Source organism: Zalophus californianus, chromosome 1, assembly GCF_009762305.2.
Source record: "Zalophus californianus isolate mZalCal1 chromosome 1, mZalCal1.pri.v2, whole genome shotgun sequence".
In the NCBI taxonomy this organism is placed as follows: domain Eukaryota; kingdom Metazoa; phylum Chordata; class Mammalia; order Carnivora; family Otariidae; genus Zalophus; species Zalophus californianus.
In genome coordinates, this window is record NC_045595.1 from 158,485,726 (window position 1) to 158,512,320 (window position 26,595).

General features: G+C 36.9%; 1 protein-coding gene and 1 long non-coding RNA gene across 5 annotated transcripts in view; both read left to right on the forward strand.

Annotated features, from left to right (window-relative positions):
* Positions 1-12,070, forward strand: part of BTLA (B and T lymphocyte associated) — a 30,906-nt gene extending 18,836 nt beyond the window's left edge. For 2 of the 4 annotated variants that reach the window (XM_027582916.2, XM_027582918.2), the window contains 4 exons: positions 4,281-4,316; positions 5,475-5,615; positions 7,135-7,181; positions 9,756-12,070. In XM_027582916.2, the coding sequence (XP_027438717.1) occupies positions 4,281-4,316; positions 5,475-5,615; positions 7,135-7,181; positions 9,756-10,031 (500 nt within the window). In that variant the 3' untranslated portion in view covers positions 10,032-12,070. Of the gene's footprint in view, positions 1-4,280; positions 4,317-5,474; positions 5,636-5,726; positions 5,812-7,134; positions 7,182-9,755 lie in introns of all 4 variants that reach the window. The other 2 variants (XM_027582919.2, XM_027582917.2) reach the window with 2 other exon arrangements.
* A 1,934-nt stretch (positions 12,071-14,004) lies between these two features.
* Positions 14,005-26,595, forward strand: part of LOC113918564 — a 38,003-nt gene continuing 25,412 nt past the window's right edge. Inside the window, exons 1-2 of the long non-coding RNA XR_003518611.2 lie at positions 14,005-14,144; positions 17,599-17,723. This is a non-coding gene — a long non-coding RNA (uncharacterized LOC113918564). The remainder of the gene's footprint in view (positions 14,145-17,598; positions 17,724-26,595) is intronic.

Consider the following 26,595-nt stretch of genomic DNA (forward strand, 5'->3'; position numbering starts at 1 on the left):
AAATATTCAACATCTCTCATTATCAGGGAAATATAAATCAAAACCACAATGAGATGGCCACTTGACTTTTAACAAGACTGCTGGGACCATTAAAATGGGAAAAGGGTAGTTCTTCATTAAATGGTGCTGAGACAATTGGATACCCATTGCAAAAGAATGGATTTGGACCTTCACTTCACACAACATACAAAAATAAGTAAAACTGGATCAAATATTTAATATAAGAAGGAAAACAATAAAATATATGCTTGCATAAAATTTTAATACTATGTTTCCCTAAGGAAAACATAGAAGTAGATCTTCAGAATGATCTTGGATTTGTCAATTTTTTGATACATCAAAAGCATAAATACATAAATAAATAAATTGTACTTCATAAAAATTAAAATCTTTTATACATCAAAGGACACTATGGAAAGAATGAAAAGACAACTATGGAATGTAAGAAAATATTTGCAAATCATATATCTGATAAGGGACTAGTACCCAGAATATATAAAGTCTTACAACTCAACAACAGACAGACAAGCAACCAAATTAAAATGGGCAAAAGACTGAATAGACATTTCTTCAAAGAAAATATATAAATGGCCAATAAGCACATGAAGGAATGCTCAATGTCATTAGTCATTAGGGGAATGCAAATCAAAATCACAATGAGACACCACTTTACACCCACTAGGATTACTAGAATTTTACTTTAAATGGAAAATTACAAGTGTTGCCAAGATGTGGACAAATTGAAACCTTTATACCAGCACTGGTGGGAATGTAAAATGATTAAGCTGCTTTGGAAAAGGTCTGGCAACCTTTCTTAAAAAGGTTAAACATAGTTGCCACAAGACCCAGTAATATCCAAGGGAAATGAAAGTGTATGTCCATATTAAAACTTGTACATGAATACTTATAGCAGCACTATTCACAAAAACCAAGAAGTGGAAACAAATCAAATGTTCATCAACTGATAAATAGGTAAAGAAAGTGTGTTATATCCATACAATGGAATATTATTCAGACATAAAAAGGAATGAGGTACTGATATATGTTACAAAATAGATGAACTTCAAAAACATCGTGCTAATTAAAAGAAGCCAGACACAAAAGATTACTACTGTATGACTGTTTATATGAAATACCCAGAATAGAAAAAATCCATAGAGATAGAAAGTAATTAATGGTTGCCAGGAACTGGTAGAAAGGGATAATACTTAATGTGTAAGGAATTTCCTTTGGGGATGATGAGAATGTTCTGAAACTAGATAGTGGTGATGGTTGCACAACTGTGAATGTCTTAAATACCACTGAATTGTATGCTCTCGGTGATTAAAATAATAATAGTAATGTTAATATGTATTTCACCAAGATAAAAAAATACTTGGATCAAAGAAGATCACCCTATAATTAAAAGAAATGAAATGGAGCTTGTTTTGTGGCCCATAAACTGACCTGGAAGATTATTACAAAAGAGAAATTTCAAAGAGCTTTGGTGCACTGATAGTATGTCTGAAATCTACATGCAGACTTAAGGCAGTTACTTCTTCTGCGGACACCATTCACTTGAATGCATACACTGTGTTTTTAAAAAAAATAATTTATTACTTTATATGCACACTTTGGAGTCAGTCTTTTAACTCCCTTAAAGTAGCCCAATGAAGGAATTCATTTAAATCCCTTTAATATCAGGCGCCTGGGTGGCTCAGTCGGTTAAGCGACTGCCTTCGGCTCAGGTCATGATCCTGGAGTCCGGGGATCGAGTGCCACATCAGGCTCCCTGCTCGGCGAGGAGCCTGCTTCTCCCTCTGACCCTCCCCCTTCTTATGTACTATCTCTGTCTCTCATTCTCACTCTCTCAAAATAAATAAATAAATCTTAAAAAAAATAAATCCCTTTAATATCTTTTAAATAACTTTAAGACCTCTGAAAGCAGCCTAGTAAGGGAATGCACAGTACTCTAGAACTAGCTGCAACCCTCTATTATGAAGCATAGAAGTATAGAAGGGATTTATGGCAGAGTTAGAGACTCTGCTTTTGCAAATGTGGCATCAAAGACAATGCTAATTGCCAGCGAATATCCATGCACTGGCTTATAAACCTCTTTGGAAAGGAAGCTGTGTCTTAAACATCTTTGCTTCTCTACAAATAGAAGGCATAGTGTATAGCCTTGGTAGGCGCTCAATATTTCTTTATGATTCTTAAATGAATTAAATGACATAATCTATGCAAAGTGAAACAATTGCCTTTAATAAGCTGGAGAAGCTTATACTGAAGATTATGGAAAGAATAATTTCTGAAGAAAATTGCACTATTAATTCACATAATGAGATATTGAATTTTTAAAGAAGTATTAATTTTTTAACTGGCAAAACAAATGATAAAAATAAGCCAAACTTGCAAAACATCATTCCCAGGATATTAATTACATGATGAAATATACAATAATTGAACGCTATTAGATTATTTATATAATGTATGTTAATATAACGTATAATAAAATAAAATGCAGTGGCACTGAGTTCACATTCCTTGGAAAACCTGCCTTCTTGTGTAATTCTCTTTTCCTTCATGGGAACCAATACCCTTCTGTACAAGAGAGAGGAATGCAACCAGTGTCAGGGGAAGCCAATAAATACTTCTGACATGGAAGTGTCCCAGGGGTATTACTGTGTCTCCTCTGTCCCATATTGGGGTCATTCCATAGCCTCTACAGATGGTTGCACGGTTTGTAAAGTGCGTAAAGGTGCCTGTTCTAGGAATCAAGTTGGGGCTAAAATTAGGATCAACAATCTGTCTCCCTTAGGGAGGAGAGGGCTGAAGAGAAGAAAGGCAAGAGGGGCAACTTCTCCCTCCATCCCTGTGATCCCTGTGTCCTGTGGGTATGCGCTTGTTAGGATCATACTGGAGAGGAGAGATGAAGATGGAGTGGTGAGAGGGAAAACTACATAGGAGACATGAAGGGCCTTTTAAGTTTTCCTTTGGAGATTTCTATTCACCTAATTTCGTACTCTCCTACCTTTCTTATCACCTTGTGAATTAATGCTCCTGACCAAGGGGATTCCCCAGGACTTTTCTCTGGCCTTCTACTGTTGTCTGTCGGCAACCTTCAGTCTGGGATTGCCTCCCTCCTTTAGCTTCAGGCGCATCTCAAACCTTCATTATCTTCCTTCCAAATATTCCAATCAGCCATATGGACTCTGTGGCTTTAGTGTTTCCTATTTTGGTCCATTTCAGCCAAATATCTTCCTAATACACTTAATTTGCCTAATAAATTTCTTCCATCATGCCACTCCTCTATTGAGTCTTTGGCAGAGCATCCTCAGTGCTTCCAATGTTGGGCTCGCATTTAACCCGCATTCAAGGCCTTCCACAGTCCGTGCCCACCTGCCTTTCTGGATTGTTTCTTGACTCCACTTTGAGTCTCTGCTCCAGCTCAACAGCCCTACCTGCCATTGCATGTCTTCACCATGCTCCTCTCACCTTTCATAGGGAACTCATTCATCTGCCTCCACCCACCACAATTCTGCCCTTCCTGTCAAGCCCAGCTCATTTCCCAGTTCTTAATGAAGCCTTCCAGGGTTCACCCTAAGGGAAGTGATTTCTCTTTTCTAGCATATTTCATGCCATTTAAGCTCTGTGCCTCTCATTTATCAGACAATTCCTTGTACTGTAGTAATGTGTGGAAATGTTCTTTATCTCATGAAGAATTATAATGTCCTGGGAAGCAGAAACTGCGTCATATTTTTCTGGGTCATCCTTGCTTCCCTCACAAAAGCCAAATGAATTATTTCAGAATTGGCTTTGAACTGGGCACGTATTTTCCTTTCATGAAGTGATGAAAACAAACATAATAGGGAAAAAGTCAAAGAAAAATTCCTTTTCCTTCTGTACCTGAGAATACTCTGTGAATTGAGTACTGAAGGAGAAAAATATAATCTGAAATTATATTTAAGGATGATGCTTTTCATAAAAACAACGTCAAAGTATGATAAAAAAATTATTTCGTTTTCTCCCCTTGAAATATCTCTTTTAGAGGCTATTGGGAATTTTCCTGTTTTTGTATCTGACTCTTCTTTTTATGGTCAAGTCAAACCCAGAGACTTATTTTGTGTCCATGATCCTGAGGTGATGATTTGCCAATTGTGCAAATTCTCTTGAGCTGGGTTACTGGATTCTGTTAGTGTGCAAATGCAGGCATCCCCTCAGAGATTAGCTCTGACTTTGGACACGCATGAGTATTGTTTTTACAACCAATTTCACTTCTTTATCTTGATTTTCTATTTCAGAATGGACTAGAAATAATTCAGAATACCCTCTGATAAGTAAGTATCAAACTAGTCGGATTAAATTAAGGAAACTAGATTATTTGGTGGTCAGAGAAATAATAAAAATTGGACACTCCTAACTGAGTGGATTTGTTTGTATTAGGTTATCTATGTGGGAACTTTTGTCCCTATTTCTATTCATAGCCTTTCCCAGACAGCTGTGTCTGTCATCATTGGTAATGACTTGGTGGCTGTCCTAACCCAAGCAGCAGCTGCAGCATAAACAATGCAGCATTTGTTACCAGTCTGAATTGCATAACCACTGTTTGCCCAGCCTCAGTATCTCCTGACCACCTTTACAAACCAAGCATATGTGGAAGCAAACGGATAATGATGTTAATATATTTAGAAATAAAAATTTCCTGCATAAAAAATTTAACATATATACAAAATTAATGATGTGTGATGCATTCTGATAGTTTTTATTCTGCTGCGATTCACGTTTCTAATTTTTTTGTGATCTATTAAATTGTTTCATGACTCGTCAGTGAGTTGCAACCTACCACGGACAAACAGAACCTTAATGCATGTTAATGTTGATCATAGCAATGAGCACTGGCTGTATGTCCAGCAAAGCATATTTGGTGATAACAAAGGTATCTTGAGATAAGAAAAATACTTAGTATTTGGAGATCCCAGGGAGTTATGAGACAACAAAAAGCCTTTGTGTTAAAGGAACTGGAATTTAGTATCAGAAACATGTTTGAGTCCCAACAGCAACTCACTAGCTATCTGACCTTGGGCAAGTCTTGGAACAATAACACTTTTATCAAGGCATGAAACTGGATAAAAATAATGGCTTCCTTACTTTCCTTTAGGAATGAATATGGGAGTTAAGTAAGCGATGTCATTGAAAGAGCTTGGTGAAGTGCTTGCTGAGAGCTGTTATGGGTATTGTTTTAGAGGGGATTAACCCTAGCAGAATAAAAAATTCTTACAAAAGATGAATTATAACCCAGAGCCACCCACATATGCTCGTCAATAAAGCAAGAGGTGGGTGAGAACACTGAGGCCCAGGGTTCTTGGGGAAGGCTTCTGGAAGAGAAGCATCAGCTAGAAATCTCCTTCATTTAATTTGTGACGGTGCAGAAGGTATTACCAATCCTATTATATCTCCAATTTCCTAACTGTCTTTAGCATTGACTCACATTTCAGATACAACCAGTGCCTCAGGACCACCCTCCACAGAAGTGACGGATGATAGACAATGGATGCTTTATAGTTTGCTTCCTTTGGGGGCATTGCTTCTGCTCATTACCTGTTTCTACCTATTCTGCTGCCTTAGAAGGCACCAAGGTGGGTTTCATCTTCCATCTGTTGCTATGTGCCACGCATTTGGGGTTCAGTTACTAGAGCTGATTAATTTTTAGTTGGTTCCTGTTGTTTTCTTTCCCAATATTCTGTGAGGAACCACAGATAATGATTTCCTCGGGGACAACTCATCCTTCCACCAAAAAGACAGATGGATTAATTCAGGTCCCTTCCAGTCATGGTGAGACATGGCCACCACAGCACCGTGCTCTAGGCAGGGGTTGTGATAAGGAGGGCACATGGCTGGGACTTACCCATTCTACTTGTGTCAATCTTAAGTTAATGGGACAAGCAGCTCTTCTAAAATTTAAGGGTATTGAAAGGGAGGTTTAAAATAATCTCTCAGGTCAACATGTCTAATTTGAATTAGTCTCATTCTCTTTTTCACAGCCACACCACATCATGCCAATCGTACACACCCTTGTCTAAACGAAGACCAAATGTCCCCAAAGGAAATTCCTATGTCTGTACTTTCTGAAGCCATCATAAACACGCGCCTGAACTGAACCATCACCCAAAAATAATGCACTTGAAAAATGTGGGTTTGGCTAGGATGGGAGAGGTGTGACATCTTAGAAGCGATTCCTTTCTGCTTTTCTATGAATTCTTTCAGAGTCATGAGCAGACACTTAATCAGAGTAAGAGAGAGATGTGTGGAGAATGCTGATGTCGTGCTAATCCAAAACACCCCAGCTCTCTCTCTGTCTTTACTGTTCCCTCTGCCATCTCCTCCCACCATTTGCCACACTGGAAGCTGCAGTGTAGCTATAGAAATGAAGCTAGACAGAGCATCCTTTATTTCTGCCACAAGAGAAAGCTTTGTCTGGGCAAAAGTACTGCTGGTGTTTTGTGGTAAGGACTTCCGGAGCCCAGAAACTTCTCAGAATACTGAGGGAATCCTCTGTAACCCCAGCTTCACATCTGCAACTCCAAGACTCTTTCCATGGTCCCTCCCCAGCTTTTACCATCTTTATTGAGGCTGCTTCAGAAAACTTTAGAAAAAGAGGCAGGGATAAATCCTTTGACCTACCACATCTGGAGTGAAATGGGCCAGAGGAGATCCTGGTCTCTGTAGCTGAGGGGATAACAGTGTGTCTGACATCAAGTATAGCATATCCCCAGCACAAGGATTTCCAGCGTGTTTAAAGTGATGTACTAGATCCTGCCCCCTCCTCTTGGATATACTGTAGGGCTCTCTGGAGTAAGAAGTAAAGAACCAGTGAACAAAACGAGCAGCATGAACGCACACAAATTGAGGTGTATGTGCCTTACTGGTCACAGCAAATAAACAAGCCAAAACTAGTAATAACACTGCCATGCCATGCGAGTGGGTGGAGATGGGTGGGGAGGCATCCCACTTCTGCTCTAGACACTGAATTTCAACCTAGCAATCAGATTCCAGAACCCATATTCTTACCACAACCTCAACTTACAGGGAATTGGGGAAGAATTTTGTGTTGTTCTTTACTCTTCTTGGTTTCTTATTTCTCTTTTTGAATTCCAGCAGAACAAAAGAAGCTTTCTGATACAGCAGGAAGGGAAATTAACCTGGTATGTTCTATGTATTTGTTAAAACAAATGCAATCTATGTTATACCATGTTCATCTTAATATATTATTTTAAATTTAATAAGGCTATGTAACACTCACCCTGTGCCAGGAACTGTCCAAATGCTCTCCGTATATTGACTTGCTTTAAAAAAAAAAATGTGTTTATTTTACATTTACCTCCATCTGCAGCAAAGATTCTTCAGGATTAACAAGACTCATAATAAGAAGCCTTTTGGAAAGGCATGAGTGGCAGTGCAGACCGGAAGTAGAAAATTCAGAGTGGATTATATAACCTTGGCTCTGCTCTTGGCCTGTTATGTAACCTCAGGCTATTCATTTATTCTCACAAAAAATACCTTGAAGTCTTTCTTGAAGAGAGTTGAGAGTTAATGAAAGAATGAACCATAAATTATCTCATAAAATAATGTGTGATTTCTTCCTAGATCACCAGCAGATAAAGAAGCCTGACCGGCCAAAGTTATTATGCAAAAGTCTTTCATAATGTGTGTGGGCTCATCAAGGAAGAGACCACCCAGGCAAAGCCTAGGGCATTTTGGAGGCAGAGCCAAGTTTTCCTACAAGTTCTTGGAATATAAAATTAGGCTTTTTCTTTTGGGTTCAATGTTGTGTAAATATTGGCACTCAAAAAAAAAAAAAAGCAAGCTGAGGCAATACATTTCTGAAAACATTTTATGAAGTTCCTTAGTTAAAAGCAAATAGTCATAATTAAGGTACTGTAAAGGAGCTTTGTGTGTGAGTGCATGTTTCAGGGTAGAAGGGTAGAGATAAAGATGTAGTAACCTTCTCAAAAGTTCCAGAAGTGCGAAAGGCAGGAATCGCCAATAATTTTACATATAATATTAAGTGACACTCAGCATCCCCACCAGGTTGCCCACTTTTAAATCAAACCAAATGCATTCAACTTTGTAAACTCATATTAAGTTTTTAGTAAGCGGAAATAGGCAACATTGTGTTGGGTGCTAAGGTTTTGTTTCTTCAAGCAGGAAATTTTTCTTAAATGTTGTTTTCTTACTTCCTGTAGTGAACACCAATGAACTACATTCTGTTACCATCAGGACTGAGATCTATGAAATCATTTAAAATGATAATCTAAATAGTTTCTTGTTAAATTAAGCCCAGGTTGGTTAAAATGTAGTCATAGTTCTTCCTGTGTAGGCTGGACAAATTATTTATGATCTGAAGTTGAATTCAAGAGGGATTCTGTGTGTGTGAAATTATTCGGGAATTTTGTTTTAAGATGTCTGTGTCTTTCACAGGAACTCAGAGCTTTGTGCCATTTGAGTTGGCCAACATTTCAGAAAATAAAGTGATGTAACATTAAATCTTTGAGACAAAAGCTTTCTTAGGAAGGGACTTGCATTGGAACCAATGGAATAGAAATCCAAAGGAGAGAAAGGAACTGGTAAAAACATGGCAGGTACATATAAAAGCCAAGGTTCTCGTCTTATTCCACAATGGTCCCTGGAGGGTAAATGTACTTGAATACTAAAAAACACTCAGCTGTGTATTTTTTTTAAAGTGCTTTGTAAACTGTAAAATGCCATACAAATATAGAGTAGGATAGCTGCTTCAATGTTTGTCCTCTCTATCATCCACAGTGTGGCACACCAGCTTGTGGCATCTACCCACTTTGCTGAGGTGCCACGGGATACAGTCAGCCACAGAGCACCATGTTCTCTTCAACCTCATTCATTTTAATTAAGTTTTCCATGGAAACCAGCCATCTTTTGGGAAGGGAGACAGAGTTGACAGACATATATACTGTAAAAGTACAACAAGGATCTTTTTTATATATTGAGGATTTATGACTATTTATTAGGTCATGTGACAGTTTTATTCTTCAGTGCTTCTCTGGAGATTTTAACCAGGCTCCTTCAAGTGGAGGTTGAGGCACTTTTCAGCTGAGCCAAGAGACTGGGGAGGATGAAGCGATTCCTGCTTTGTTCAATCATTCAGTCTTAGTGTTATTTTCTGGGCAGCCACCTCATCAGAGGGAAGCAGGATATTCAGCAGCTAATGTTTAGCTTCTCGGGATAGGGCCAGACAAGCACTTGTGGTAGAATTCTGCCAAAGAGGGGTAGGAGATGTACTACTTCACATACAAAATGAGGACGACAAAGGACCTGACAAGGCATGTAGACTGTCAAAGACAGTGGACTTGATGCCTTCAAGGAGTTAGGCCAAACTTCAAGAACATAAATTGGCTGACAAAACTGGTATTTAAAAATTGAAATAACACCTCTTAGCATTAAAATGGTATCTTCATTTTTTTACCAGGTAAGGTTCTTATAGAGCTAGAAGTGTTCTGTGACTTCAAAAGTGACTAGTAACAGCACAAAATAACTACTTGGGAGGAACACAGTGGTTCTAAGCCTTTCATCTTTCAACAAGTGAGAATCTGCTACAGATGTAGGTGTCAGCAGCAAAAGTGAGGAAGAGTAAATTATCTCTGTTGGTGTATTAACTCAATTTAGCATCTACTTATAGTTTGCTAATTGTGTGCACTGTCACATCCTTAGGTGGTAGTTAAAACAATTTTTTTTTTCTCTTATAGGTTGATATTCCCCAGCCCTTTAGGAGTGAACAAATTGAAGTGGGAACCAGACAAAATCCCCAAACCCTGCCATCAGAAACTTGTACTTATGATAATGACCCCTGGTTCAGGGTCCAGGAAGAGTCTGAAGTTTATTCTAACCCATGTCTGGAGGAAAACAAACAGAGCATTGTTTATGCCTCCCTGAACCATTCTGTCATTGGAATAAACCCAAGACAAGCAAAGAATGTGAAAGAAGCACCTACAGAATATGCAGCCATATGTGTGAGGAATTAAATTCGATCTTGATCTCCAGCAGTGATCACTGAATGATCAGCATGTCAACACCATTATCTGAGCCCAACAAAATGTCCAATAATATTCCTTGACCTGAGAAGTTTCACTTCAAGGAGGTTCATGTTGGTGCTTGGGTCTTAAGGGTCCATAGGACAAATGACTAAAATTTCTCCCAAAATATTGCAAGGGAACTTTTTTATATTATAGCCTTGAACAACACAAAAACCCTTCCCTCCAAAACTGAGTGGTATTATGAGTAACAGGTTAGTAGAACATTTAAACTTAGCTACATTTTACCCAATGTATAAAGTTAGTATATTTTTTGGAGGATAAGAGACACATGTAGGCAAGAGAGATTTGTGTTATCTGGATTAGTTCACTACATGCTCTTGACAAAGAAAGAATGTCCCAATTTGACTAACTAACCATCAGCAAAGTAACAATGGTATGTTTATTTCTGGTCATTCTTCCATGATGAGAAATTTTCCTCTGTCCATCTCATACTGGGTTTTCTTAAATGTAAAGAAGAAATCATTTTAGACTTGATATAAGAAAAGAATGGGAAGAATAAATGGTGCAATTAAGATATGGAATACACCAACTAATGTCGAGCAGATGTTGCCCATCCCTGACAAATGGTTTTATGTACCCTGTTACACTGCTAAGCAAACACAGGTAGTAATGGAGCTATTAATGTGTGGTGCATTTATAAACAAAGTTGTGACTCAGTGTTTGGGTCACATGGACTAATGTATATAAATGTGACATAATGCTGCTAAACTAATATACTTGGGGTTGTCTAAGTAAACATAAAAATCAGTGAGAATAAGTATCATCTAGCAAGTGCAGATTGATAGCTTAAACTGCGTCATGGCTGACCTGATAGCAAATGAAAAGCACAGTTAATGGAATAGCGAAAAGTCTGGAATATTTAGTTGGCCAAAACAGGTCACCATACTTTCATTAAGCACTTCCGTATCTTGCTGCTCTTCTTACTAAGGAATCAGGGCAAATCATACATAGCAAAGTAGTACGGCTTCATAACAATTCATTTTAAAATACTGTAGTTGCAGCCGCTTGAGTCCAGCAAGAGGAGATGGTTTCAAAGTTTCTGAATTTCCAGAGTACTTGAGTCTAATTATTTCAAAAATAGCCTACAACTTTATTCAACAGCTTGAGGCTATTAGGATTCTCAGGTGCTGCTACTAAATAAGGCAGTACACCTCATACAAAGTGGACAGCAAAGGTTGGGATCCATTTGAACAAATAGGTGAGCTGCTGCACAAATGAATGTGGTGTGTGTGTGTGTGTGTGTGTGTGTGTGTGTGTGTAGAAGGAAGACTAAGTGACTTACAGAAATGGTAAAAAGAGAAACTGACAAAATGGTTTGCTTCCTAAAAAGTTCAGAATACTAGAAAAAAATGGGTCATTAAAGAAAATGTATGAAAATAATGTTTGAAATTATGGCGATGGGATTATGATATCCCATAAAATTTTTTATCCCATAAAGATAAAACTGGGATTTTGTGATGGAGCTTTTCTTCTGTAACAACACTGGCATTAAGATTTTGCTCCTTAGATTGGGATTGTGGGTATTGCTTTAGACTCACTGTTATCAAGCCAGTATGATAGCGCCGTACCTGAAATTTTGAGCAACTGGTTCTAGGTAGGCTCTTTCAGCCAAGCTGCATTTATAAGCAACTACATACAAAAGATATATTAGAATAACTGTTTGTGGTATTCTTAAATATAGAAACAGGAAGTACAGGGAGGATACATTTAGCTACCCTTATCAGATAAACACACAGCTGAACAGTTCCTTCATAATTTTCTTAAATTTAAGCAATAAAATATTTCTATTGTTTAGGATATTCTTAGCATGTCTTATAGTAAAGATAATGTTGATAATGATTTTACCTCTACAATGATTTATTCTTACATCTGTACCATGCTGCCAAAATTCCAAACCACTTATGTTTTTATTGCTTCTTAATAAAATATCAGAATTGTATATGTATTTCCCAAATAAATCTATTTCAGTATTATTTGTGTGGCTTATTTCATTAATAATAAGGTAATGAATAATAAAGTTTTTACAACTTATTTGGAAACAATTTGGCATTGGCTTTTGTACTAAAAAAAAAAATGCGTGGACATGAAGTAGAAAAATGATTCTCAAGCCTAATGGTACTTAAAAACAGCCTCAAGAACTTGATAAACTGCAGATTACCAACTCCTAGCACTAAAAAATTCTCATCCAGAAGATCCAGAATATATGCTCTACAATCTTTACCACTGAAAGACACCCCAGATCATTTAAATCAGGTTTCCCAGTGTAGAGGCCAGTTTGGTATATGTGGTTTATTTGATCAGTTTTGAGCAAATACCAAGGAACATGATTGCTGGGTCATATGGTAAGAGTATGTTTAGTTTTGTAAGAAACTGTCAAAGTGTTTTCCAAAGTGGCTGTACCATTCTGCATTCCCATTAGCAATGAATAAGAGTTCCTGTTGCTCCACATACTCATCAGCATTTGGTATTATCAGTGTTCTGGATTTTGTCCATTTTAATAGGTGTATAATAATATCTCTTTTTCTTAGTTTGCAATTTCCTATTAACATATGATGTTGATCATCTTTTTATATTCTTATTTGCTATCCATGTATCTTCTTGGTGAGGTATCTATTCAGGCCTTTTGCCTATTTTTTTAATTGGGTTGCTTGTCTGTTTATTGTTGAGTTTTAAGAGTTATTTGTATAGTTTGGATAAAAATCTTCTATCAAATATGGCTTGTGCAACTATTTTCTGTGGCTTGTGTTTTCATTCTCTTAATGGACATCATTTATAGCATTTATTTGTTATGTTTGCTGCCATATTAGACTCTGGGCTGCTTATGAGTCAGGATTAGGTTACGTTTCTCTTCAGTATCTTATCCCAATGTTTGGCACATAGTAGAATTAAATAATGTTTAAAGAATGGATGATATTGTTTGTGAAGCAGGTCATCTAACCCCTTGCTACTTACAGGATGGCCCTCAAATTGGTAGAATGAGTATCCCAGGAGAGTTGTTAGAAATGTAGAATTTCAGTCTTCACCTACTAAATAAAAACCTGCCTTTTTTCACAAGAAACTCAGATGATTTGTGAAGCTTAGCCTTGATGAACCCACATGTCCCCACCAGGAGTCAGGTGTGGCAGGAAGCCAAGTCATTCATGACAGACTCATTTGGAAAGTTCTATTTTAGGCAGGAACAGGAAGAACCTCACCACCCAGCCCAGAAAGTAAAAATGGCATGTGAGAAAGAAAACATTACTACTTTAGAGAATGTTTGCCCTGAATTTGAGAACACAGGAACTGAAAATCCTGTGTTAGAAATCAAGTTACAGGTTCAAAAGCAAGTTCTGGGGATTGATCTTTAAGATCAAGCCCTATTCTGAAGTTAGTCAGGGTAAACGTTCCATGGGAATCGCTTTATCTGCAAACAATCTATCACCACATACTAGGCACCTACTAGTTTGTTAGGTTCTGAAGTGACATGGTTGAGAAAGATTCCATTACTGCTCATCACTGCTTATAGCATAGATGAATGAGGTAGAAACTGAACAAAAAACATAATCTGGTAGCAGAATTGTTCTCAGTCCTCTGTCTCTACAGGTCCTTGACCAATTGAAATATAAAGAAGTCAGACGGGGGAAAAGATTAACATTAATGGTAATGGTAAATTGGTGAGCATGGCTTGGGTCCAACGACAGCATAAGTTTCCTACCAGTTCCTCCACTTAAATCCTGCTTGACTCTGGGACTTATTTATAGGAAGAGTTAGGTCTAAAAAGAGACACCCAACCAGCCATGTGGGAGATGTCAGTCTCCCTCAAACTTCCGTAATTGCAAATGAATGAGAGCCAGGGATGTGATGACAACCTTCTTTGCCTTGAATGCAAGGGCTCCTTCCCAAGGTTATCATGGTTAAAAGAGTGAGAGGTTCTGTCCAACTCTCCAGTCAGTTAAATGGATCCTCATTCTATAAGAAGTCTGCAAGAGGGTAGATCACCTATTTCAGAAGATAAAGTAAGAATGGGAGGCAAGAAAAAGAATGATTTTTTCCTAATTTGGGGTAAGTACTTGATGGGTGTTAAGTTACTAGAGGAAGTGACAGGATATGAGCCAAATTTTAGCTGTCATTGTCACCTAAATAACATATAGGTAGTTTCAAAGTGCTTTCCTATATATTATAACAAAGCATTTTATGCACTGTGAGAGCTCAATTGCAACTATTTTCTCTTTATGCTTCTTGGTTGATCAAGATGTGTGTAACTAACATGCTGATATGGCCATACACTTTATTTTTATTTTAGACAATATCATTATAAACTTATTCAAGTCTTAATCAAAGTTTGACAATTGATAAATAATTTTATTTGAGGTTAAAAAAAAGGAGGGTCAGGATTGTCTAGAATTTCATCAGGTTAGAAACCTCCAACTTTCTCATGCTACCTTAAAATGGCTAAAAATGATAATAATAACTCCAAACTGGACAACCACAGGTGGAATTGTTTTTCAAACTTCTGGGAATTTGTGTTTTCTTTGAGTGATACTCTATGTAGAGATTGGAAAAGATAGGATATCAAATTTTATTTGAGTGATATTAATATTTGGTATGTCTCTTAAGTGCAAATTAAATAATATTACCATGAATCTCTTCCAAGGAAGTAATCCAAGTAGAGTTGGATCCATAGTGGAGCTATAGCCTATAGGTTGGCTGCTATATTAAATTGAGTCTTGTGCTCCAGGGCTTTTTATGGTCCATAATCAAGCATTAATAATCACTAGATAATATTTTGCCTTTTATGGTTCTTTTTTTAAGATTTTATTTATTTGAGAGAGAGAGAATGAGAGATAGAGAGCATGAGAGGGGGGAGGGTCAGAGGGAGAAGCAGACTCCCTGCTGAGCAGGGAGCCCAATGCGGGCATCGATCCCGGGACTCCAGGATCATGACCTGAGCTGAAGGCAGTCGCTTAACCATCTGAGCCACCCAGGCGCCCTTATGATTCTTTTTTTAAGTTCTTTTTTTATTTTTTTTTAAATTTTATTTCATTTTATTATGTTATGTTAGTCACCATACAGTACATCATTAGTTTTTGATGTAGTGATCCATGATTCATTGTTTGCGTATAACACCCAGTGCTCCATGCAATATGTACCCTCCTTAATACCCACCACCAGGCTAACCCATACCCCTACCCCCCTCCCCTCTAAAATCCTCAGTTTGTTTCTCAGAGTCCATAGTCTCTCATGGTTCATCTCTCCCTCCGATTCCCCCCCTTCATTCTTCTCTTCCTTCTCCTAATGTCCTCCCTGCTATTCCTTATGTTCCACAAATAAGTGAAACCATATGATAATTGACTTTCTCTGCTTGACTTATTTCACTTAGCATAATCTCCTCCAGTCCCATCCATGTGGATGTAAAAGCTGGGTATTCATCCTTTCTGATGGCCGAGTAATACTCCTTTGTATATATGGACCACATCTTTATCCATTCATCTGTTGAAGGGCATCTTGGCTCTTTCCACAGTTTGGCTATTGTGGACATTGCTGCTATGAACATTGGGATGCATATAGCTTTTCTGTTCTTTTCACTACATCTGTGTCTTTGGGGTAAATACCCAGTGTTGCAATTGCTGGGTCATAGGGTAGCTCAATTTTTAATTTTTTGAGGAGCCTCCACACTGTTTTCCAAAGTTGCTGTACCAACTTGCATTCCCACCAACAGTGTAAGAGTTTTCCCCTTTCTCCACAACCTCGCCAACATTTGTTGTTTCTTGCCTTGTCAATTTTTGCCATTCTAACTGGTGTAAGGTGGTATCTCAATGTGGTTTTGATTTGGAATTTCCCTGATGGCTAAGGATGATGAACAGTTTTCCATGTGTCTGTTAGCCATTTGTATGTCTTCTTTTGAAAAGTGTCTGTTCATGTCTTCTGCCCATTTTTTGACTTGATTATTTGTTTTTTGGGTGTTGAGTTTGAGAAGTTCTTTATAGATCTTGGCTATCAGCCCTTTGTCTGTAGTGTCATTTGCAAATATCTTCTCCCATTCTGTGGGTTGCCTCTTTGTTTTGTTGACTGTTTCCTTTGCTGTGCAGAAGCTTTTTATCTTGATGAAGTCCCAAAAGTTCATTTTTGTTTTTGTTTCACTAGCCTTTGGAGATGTATCTTGAAAGAAGTTGCTGTGGCTGATGTCGAAGAGGTTACTGCCTATGTTCTCCTCTAGGATTTTGATGGATTCCTGTCTCACATTGAGGTCTTTCATCCATTTTGAGTTTATCTTTGTGTATGGTGTTAGAGAATGGTCAAGTTTCATTCTTCTGTATATAGCTGTCCAATTTTACCAGCACCATTTATTGAAGAGACTGTCTTTTTTTCATTGCATATTTTTTCCTGCTTTGTCGGAGATTATTTGAACATAGAGTTGAGGGTCCATATCTGGGCTCTCTATTCTGTTCCATTGGTCTGTATGTCTGTTTTTGTGCCAGTACCATGCTGTCTTGGTGATCACTGCTTTGTAATATAGCTTGAAATCAGGCAACGTGATGCCCCCAGCTTTGTTTTTCTTTTTCAACATTCCCTTGGTGATTTGGGGTCTTTTCTGATTCCATACAAATTTTAGGATTATTTGTTCCAGCACTTTGAAAAATGTCATTGGAATTTTGATCAGGATGGCGTTGAAGGTATAGATTACCCTGGGCAGCATAGACATTTTAACAATGTTTATTCTTCCAATCCATGAGCATGGAATGTTTTTCCATGTTTTTATGTCTTCTTCAGTTTCTTTCATGAGTGTTCTGTAGTTCCTAGAGTATGGATCCTTTACCTCTTTGGTTAGGTTTATTCTGAGGTATCTTATGGTTTTTGGTGCTATTGTAAATGGAATCGTTTCTCTAATTTCTCTTTCTACAGTTGCATTGTATAAGAAAGCAACTGATTTCTGTGCATTGATTTTGTATCCTGCCACATTACTGAATTGCTGTATGAGTTCTAGTAATTTTGGGGTGGAGTCTTTTGGATTTTCCACATAAAGTATCATGTCATCTGCGAAGAGAGAGAGTTTAACTTCTTCTTTGCCAATCTGAATACCTTTTATTTCTTGTTGTTGTCTGATTGCTGTTGCTAGGACTTCTAGTACTATGCTGAACAATAGTGGTGAGAGTGGGCATCTTGATGTCTTCCTGATCTTAAGGGAAAGGCTCTCATCTTTTCCCCATTGAGGATGATATTCGCTGTGGGTTTTTCATAAATGGATTTTATGAACTTAAACTGAGGCACATAATGGTCAAGTAACATGTCCAATTTTACAGGGCTAATAAGTGGTAGAATCTGAACTGCAACCTAGCAATCTGATTCCAGAGCCCATCTTACTGCAGCATCAACTCAAGGAGCAATGGAGAAGGATTTGGGCTGTTCTGGACTCACTCTATTATGCCTTAGATCTTTCTGCTGAAGCTGACCTAGAAATTTTGGATTAATCCCTGTAATCCCTATATTACCCTGCATAACCCAGTGATGCTTTCAGTTCCCAGGTATCAGTTTTGGGCCACTGAGAGAAGAAAGAAATTGTACTGGGCAAGGATCTCAAACTACATTGGAGAGAATGTACACATGCTGATGTCAAGGACAGATCATAAAATGGTCATCAGGGTAAGTACATAAAGGAGGATACAAAAATGGACAGATATAATGAGGATGTCAGTAATCCAAGTAACAGTGACCAGAGATTAGGCATGGGGTAGGAAACTAGCACAGGGCCTGGCAGCATTGCACCATTGCATTTGAATGCAGGAGTCTCTAACATTGGTCTTACTCAGGCCTGGTCCCAGAGTGGGGTGGGCTTAAAACTGAAGATGAAGACAAGTGTGCAGACTTGTGTGAAATTGAGGAATTAGAGAATCTGGAAGTTGCTGGCAATAGTGATGGGGGCAGATTTGGGGCTCGGAAATGTCAGGTCTGACATTTCTCATCACAGCTCCATCTCCCCTACCCTTGAGAAACATCAATGTGTTGGAAAAACCAATCAGATAGACATTGATGAAACCAAGAAAAAAAAGGCCCAAATGCTCAGGAGTAAAATCATCGGACTCCAAAATTTCAGTTAAGGTAAGTCTCACCACTCATGAGTTATAAAAGCACCCTAGTGGCTTTGGGAAAATCAGAAGGTGTCCCATTTTCTAAAACTCACATATCACAAAATGTCTTAGTTTTAATCTCATTTAGCTGGCAACTCTTTTTAAAATATGCTGACCTCATGGCATATGATTCTCCAGGAGGCCAGAACAACCTCCGAATTCAAACCATCTGTTGGGTTTTGTTGTGTGTAAAAATGCACTGCCCTAAGACATCTCTGATGTCTTACAGCATCTCAGAAACCTCAAAAATGGTATTAATAGTGGATATAACATATCTACACACATAGGCACACATACATATACATATATACAGCCATATAAATATACATACATACGTAATTTTAGTTAAAAAATGAAAACAAAAAGTAATTAATTTTATCATTTATTAATTTAATTTATATGGCTACCCCTTGGTGGGGGAAAAAACAGTGTAGAATAGTCAAGGACGGAAAAGAGACTTCAAGTGAATATACCTTGGTATAGGATTTTAACTTTGGAATCATGAAAATTAGCTGCATAATAAAGTAATAACAATACATAAAGAAAAAAATGGCCCCAAATTGAAAACAGACTGAATCAAGCTTATACATCAGGTTGATAACCATGCATATAGAATAATTATGTTAAGTGACTTGATCAGTGTTTTAACTATACAACCCTGCAGAGATTATAAGAACAAAAAGAACCATATAGGTATTTTAATCTGCATTTGGCATTTTTCATAGTTACATTGTTATTGTTGTTTTAAAGATAAATATGTGGGGCTCAGTTGGTTAGGTGACCGGCTCTTGATCTCAGCTCAGATCTTGATCTCACAGTCGTGAGTTCAAGCCCAGCACTGGGCTCCATACTGGGCATAGAGCCTACTTAAAATAAATAAATAAATAAATAAATAAATAAATAAATAAATAAATAAATAATTTTTTTAAAATATGTGGAAATATAGGATAATGCAAATATATAACTATGTTAATATATTTACAAATAAAGCTTTCCTGTACAACAAAATTTAACACAATAATAAAATTAAAGATGTTCAGAATCCTGAAATCTGTTTTGAGTTGGAAGTCTAAGAATAAGTTCATGATTTTTTCTATTAAAAATATTTCAAATCTGACTGCTGAAACAAAACAACATGAGAAATATGTGGATAAATATAAAACACATTTGAAATCCTATTTTTAATTTCTTTAAAAGATAATTGACTGTTTAAAGAAAAATAATGTGAATTTTATAAACTATGTAGAAGTAAAATATAGGGCAGTAACAGCCCAAAGAATAGGTAAGTGGCAAATGGAAGTATTAAAATACAGTGTGATAGGGTGCCTAGGTGGCTCAGTCTGTTAAGCATTGGCCTTTGGCTCACTCAGGTCATGATACCAGAGTCCCAGGATTGAGTCCCATGGCAGACTCTCCACTCCGTGGGAAGTCTGCTTCTCCCTCTGATCCTCCCTCCTCTAGTGCTTTCTCTCTCTCACACACTGTCTCTCAAATAAATAAATAAAATCTTAAAAAAATACAGTGTGATAAGTTAAGGATGCAAATTAAAATGTCTAGAGCAATCATTAAATATTATTATAATCACTAATTATTATTTAATAAATAATTCTAGCTAAAGAGCCAGTAAAGGAGATAAAAATAGAACATTAAATACTCAATAGAAATCAGAAAAGAAGGAAAAATGGACAGAAAACATATGGGGCAAGTAAATACAAACAGTAAGATGGTAAACTTAAGCCCGATTCCAATTAGTAGTCAGAAACTTTCAAATTGAAAAAAAAAAAAAGCAGGACTTTACTAGATGCAGTTTAGATGAGATGCACTTTAAGTAAAACTACATAGGTTAAAAGTAAAAGGATAGAAAAGGATAGAAAAAGATATCACATGAAAACCAATCCCAATAAAGCTGAAAACGCTGTATTCTCATTGAATGTACAACTCAAGACAAGGAGTTTGTCAGAGATAAAAAACGCTTCACAGTAATGTAAGAGTCAGTCTCTCAAGTAAAAAGGAAAGTTCTAAATGTATATGAATTTAATAGTTGAGCTTCAAAATACACGAAGCAAAAACTGAGAGATTTAGGGCAGCAGACAAATCCGCAATTTAAACCTCAGTTGAAAACCCCTGGAATCAACAATAGATCAATGGAATAGAAGAGAGAGCTCATAGAGAACAAATGAGCTTATGTATGAAAATAAAGACTAAAATGTCATTGGACCTCCTATATCCCTAGCACTAGGAAGGACATGGTGAGTCTGCTAGTCTATCAGGTTTGGAATATATTTAATAGACATTGGGGAAGCCACTGAATGGTTTGTGAACGAGGCATTTACGTCAACCTCTTTGAGAATTGCTATGGTCTGAATATTTGTGTCCCTTTTAAATTCATATATGAAAACCTTCAGCTACAGGTAATGATATTAATAGGTGGGGCTTTTGGAAGGTGATTAGGTCATGAGGGTAGAGTCCTCCTGAATGAGAGCAATGCCTTATAAGAGAGACTTCAGAGAGATCTATAGCCCTTTCCACCATATGAGGATACAATGGGTAGTCTGCAACCTGAAGATAGCCCTCACCCGACTAGGCTGGCGCCCTGATCTTGGACTTCCAGCTTCCAGAACGGTGAGAAATCGTTGTTTACAAGCCACCCAGTTTATGGCATTTTGTTATAGCAGCTCGACTACACTAAAACAAGGATGTTTCATACAAGATAAAATTCTTATCCCCATTTAAATGTGCATTTTCAACAACAGGAAGTGTCAGATGTCTCTCTCTCGGTAAACCATTTAAACAGAGAAGTGAAAATAATTAGTTCAAAGAGTTGTGTTTTGTAAGCCTGAATAGGAAATAAAATCAATCTTATTGACGTATTTGATGTAGGCTGCTCTAGGAACCTGGTCAGAGCCTTCTTCTACTGGGCCCCTTCACATTAATATCTATCAGAATGTTCAGCTGGGGATGGTAAACGAAGGTGGCTTCGTGGATGTAAACCGCCATCCATCTGCACCTTTAGTATTCCTGCTGGGACACATGGAAGGAAGGAAATGGATTCACCTAAATCTGATGGCTAAATATGTCAGAGTGATATAAGTAAAGGACTGGACCTCAGACAAACCTAATGCCTGAACTTAAAGGATTGATCCTCAGAAATTTGTCTTGGTTTCACCTGATGGAATTGTCTTGGGGTTGCTTTATACCAGTTGTTTATATATGGTGAAGGGGTAGGCAGATGGGCGAGAAACTGCCGAGAAGTCAGGCAGGAGAGAGTACCAAGAGGGTCTTTACTCTATTACTGGCTCACAACTCCAACAACCGCAAAGATTCCTTCTCAGTCTCTGTAGATTTCTCACTCAGAATGGGCAGAATCATCTACAGCTGTATACCATTCTCAGGCAATTTCCTGAGATGCAGGAAGACTACTATATTGTCGCATGTGTAATGTAACCATCTCTGAATCATTTACAAGCCTATTAAAAGTATTCAGTGTTCTTTCAGTGGTTGTTTTCTCTACTGCGCTATGTCTTCCTGGTTTTCGGACATCAATTTAGATTTATTTCTTGACAGCTGGAATATTTCTTCCAATATGTTTTTTTCCAGTAAGGTAAGTGAGTGGTATAGTTTTTTAATCCATCCACATCTGAGACTACATTTCTCTTGTCACATAGATAGAAGATAACTTGGCATTCTTGGATAACTTTTTTTTTCCAAAATGATGCAGCTACTGTTTCATTTGGTTCTGACATTGAACATTATAAAAACAGTCTGTTGTAAATAGTTTGTTTTTTTTTTCCATCTGAGGTAACTTGGTTTTTTTTCTTTTTCCTGACTAGATGATTACAGAAATTATTTTCTATCCTTGAAATTCTGAATTTAAATAGCATATATCCCAACACGTGTCTTCTTTGACTCTCCTCTACTTCTGAAATCTCAACTAAAAGCATGTTTTTCTTCTTGGATCTCTTCTCCATTTTCTTTATCTTTTGGCTAATAACATTCAGTTCTTTTGCCTTTTTCTTTGAGTTGGGATAGTTAATTCCACATGTTTTTTAATTCATTGATGTGGCAATCCTGGTCACTACCTCTGCTTTTCTTTTTTTTTTAAGTTGATCTTTTATAGAAGTAAAACATTCATAGAAGGGGAAAAGGGAATAAAAAAGTAAGTGCAAAGATTGTTGAATCTGAATTGAATAAGTTTATGTAATCAAGACCCTTTTGACCAAGAAACAGAACATGGCCCGCACACCGGAAGCTCCCCTAATGCTTCCTCTAAGCATTGCCTCTGCTCCCCAAGGAAACTATCCTGATTTCTAACACTGTATATTAGCTTTAATGCTTTTGAACTTGATATAAATAGAATCACACGGTATATATATTTTAGTTTAATGTCAAGAACTGTAAAAGGTCTGAGATTTTATCTTACTTGCAAGCTGACAAGTTAATCTGCTATAGGTTCATGGGTGCTGTGAGAAGACAAGAGATTCCTGGACCAGAGAACAGGATGTTCTCATTCATGGCACAGCAAACAACATGAGCATCAGCATATTTGTGTCAGTTCCCCTTGCCCCTCAAGTCCCACAAGGATGATGCAGATGTGCCCAGAAGGTGCCTGCACAAACAGTGGGTTACAGGACAGGAACTCCAAACTTGAAGAACCGGATCTTCTTCCTGGGTAGTAAGCATGCCTGCCCTTTGCTCTGGAGGCAGACATCATCTCTCTTCCAAGGTTGTTTGCTATACAAATATCCTGGAATAAAGGACATTGAGAAAGAATTAGAAAAATCCACTTCTTTTTAGCAAAACTAGATTATCTCCCATGAGAGAAAAAGCTCTAGAAAGTTTCCCTTTGATGGCTCTGTTGACTGAGGAAAAGCTCAACGAACTAAGAAAAGAAAATGGTCACAACAAACAAAATTGATTGAAGTGAGTTTAAAGTCTACCTTTTCCCAAGTGGCTTTTTTGGCTCTGCTGTTCTACAGCCACAGGTCCTAGAGCATCAGAAGGTCCCCTGGGTTTTGGGGTCCCAGAGGAATAGAAGGATTAGGCTGTGAGGTCTCAGGGATCCGGAGTCAATGCAGGTCTGATTCCGTTTTCAAAGCAACCAAACCTAACACCCACAACATCCAAATGTCATAGTGGGACATTTGCAAGTTGTCTCTCTTTAAAAGTCTAATTTATCTTCTTTAAAAACTTAACTGCAGTTACTTAATTGATTCTACAGCTGCTCTTATTGAATTCTGATAGAATTATATTTCCTAAAATAGTGTTTTTGAATATAGATAATTTAAATATAATTCCTGTGAATATGTTTCCTTTTCATCAGCTCTGCTAGCATTAAATAATATATGTATTATATTTTGATTGAATTAATGAGTCCACTGTTACTTAAACCATAATTAAAATGTGACATGGCCAGGTGGAGGTATTTCAAACAATAAAGACAATTCATCTAGGCTATGAGTTATTATAAGAAATCTGTAAAAGTAACTTAATATGTACTTCAACAAATTTTGATTGGCTATAAAAATAACACACAAAAAATCTTAAAAAACAAAAATATCACCACTACTACCCCAAACCTATTAGTATTTTTATTAGTTTATTAAATTACATTCCCAGATTAATTTAGGAAAGTTGACATTTTACAGAAATTTCATTTCTTGTTTTGTAATTTCGATTTAATCTATACTTTTATTTCTGATTTTCTTTACTGTTTAAAATGGTTTCTAGGGGCGTCTGAGTGGCTCAGTCTGTTAAGCGTCAGACCCTTGATTTTGGCTCAGATCATGATCTCAGGATTGTGAAATCAAGCAGGCTCTGAGCTCAGTAGGGAGCCTGCTTGGGATTTTTTTCCCTCTACCTCTCCCTCTGCCCCCACCCCCTGCTTGCACGTACATGCTCTCTCTCCCTCTCTCTCTAAAATAAATAAATAAATAAATAAATAAATAAATAAATAAATAAATAAATAAAATCTTTCAAAATAGAATAAAATAAAATGGTTTCTAAATTCTAATAGTTAAATTTTTTAATAACATAAGACGAAACCTTTAATTGTACATATCCTTTACCATTATAAAGCCCTTATCATTATGCATATTATCGCCAATGTAATTCTTTACTAACCAAGCATCAAGAAACCAGCAACTCATTCACACAAGACCCTTCTCCACAATCCTATACTGAAAAGTGGCATCTGGTTTTTTCTTCAGAAACTTCTCATTTAAATTTTCCATTTTCTCTTAACTATGATGTAATCATGGACTAATGACAATCAGCTCACAATCACACTTAACTGTAGTGGCTTTCATTTGATATGTTTAAAATTAGGGTGGGCAAGGGCTGCCAAAGACCTTAACACAGTTAAACATCTATAGCAAGGCTTTAATTAAATATTTGTTATCAGCAGCATTAGTTGTTAAGATGTTATTTAACTAATGCATAATGGACACAAGAATTTTATATATAAATTTTATCCAATAATACACATCACTCATACCATTATTCATGTTCATATACAATACACATTTACACTCAAATACACATATAATACACATATACCCTCATAAATATATACTCATATTATATAATATAATAAGCTCATATAATAAGAAGCATGTAGATAATTACAAATTGAAATATTAGTATACTTTAAATATAAATTTATATTTATAAACTTAATTACCTTTAACTGGATTTTTTTCATGTTGTCAACTCTTTAAGGTAGTATTCACAAATTAAAAACAAAAGGCATAACATGTTTTCCTGACACTTTAATATTAAAATTTACATCCCGAATATGACAATTACTTGTAAGTAATTGGAGTTATATAAGTAATATAATAATATCTTGGTAATCTTAGGGACTTATTTAAGTAATATAATAATATAATACTGGAGAAGAAGAAGAAGAAGGAGAAAAAGTAATACAAAACTTCTTTTCTATGGCAAGTATTCAAATTTCATCATTAAATTTTTTTTCTATTTCAGTAGTTTGGATTTTTTTTTCAAAAACACTTTTAAATGTATATAGACTATGTTTTCTATTCTGTCAGTGTTGCCATAGCACTTAAACTCCTGACAACCCTCATAAGAAGGATTTGCCATAATTTAAAAAAATGAGTTATATAGTTTAATCTGAATCTAAGTGCTGAAAATGCTATTTTATACCCATAAACATAGAAACCTGGTCTTGGCCCTTTTATCAGTAATGTTAAGACTTTTCAATGCCCATCATCTTTAAAAATACCCTTGAGGGTGCCTGGGTGGCTCAGATGGTTAAGCGTCTGCCTTCGGCTCAGGTCATGATCCCGGGGTCCTGGGATCGAGTCCCACATGGGGCTCCCTGCTCCTTGGGAGCCTGCTTCTCCCTCTGCTTCTCTCTCTCTCTCCCTCTCTCTCCCTCTCTCATGAATAAATAAATAAAATCTTTAAAAAAAAAAAAAATACCCTTGAGTTTACAAAAGGTCAGATGGAGTTGGCCTCATGCCCTCTTTGAAGTGGTTTACCACACTATGCTAAACCACATCCCCATAGGGTACTATGGTGGTGAATTCTGGGCCAGCCACCAGAATCATATGATAAAGTTTAATTAATAGATTGGGTGTACTAACACTATCAACCAATATATTTATAATATATGAATAATGGAAAGACATTAATTCTTGCCATTGCTCTCCTAGAGTTTTGTTTAATATTGCTACAAATATATGAATACTCAAAACATCATTCCACCATTTCTAATGGTAGGTATGATTCAACATTTTTTGAAAAATGGGATTGTGATTTATATATAAATTAGAACAACACTTCTAATATATCCTAAAACAATTAAGAATAATTAAATTATAACTAAATTAATATACTATGACATTTATCTATATATATGAATATGTACATATATACCATTTTAGACAGGAAGCTGCCATTTAATATTGCCATTTTTAAGATTTCATTCACATCAATTTATTGTTAAGATTATATTCATCTAGTTTAGTAGAGCTATGATGCTGTCATTGTTAATTTTGTGTCAGTTTGACTGGACCACGGAGTACTTAGATATTTGGTCAAACATTATTCTGGGTGTTCCTGTGAGGCTAGTTTTAGATGACATTAACATTTAAATTGGTAGACTGAGTAAAGCAGGTTGCCTTCCTTATAGGCGTGGGACTCATCCAATCAGCTGAAGGCCTGATCCTCCCTTATGTAGGAGGGAATTCTTCCTGATGGCCTTCAGACTAGGACTGGCTTTTTTCCTACCTTCAGATTCAAACTGAAATACTGACTCTTCCAGCATCTCAAGGCTGCCAGCCTCCGTACTACAACCACTCCTTTGGCTCTCCTGTTTCTTAGGCCCTCAGACTCAGACTGGTGCTGACCCATCAGGTCTCAAA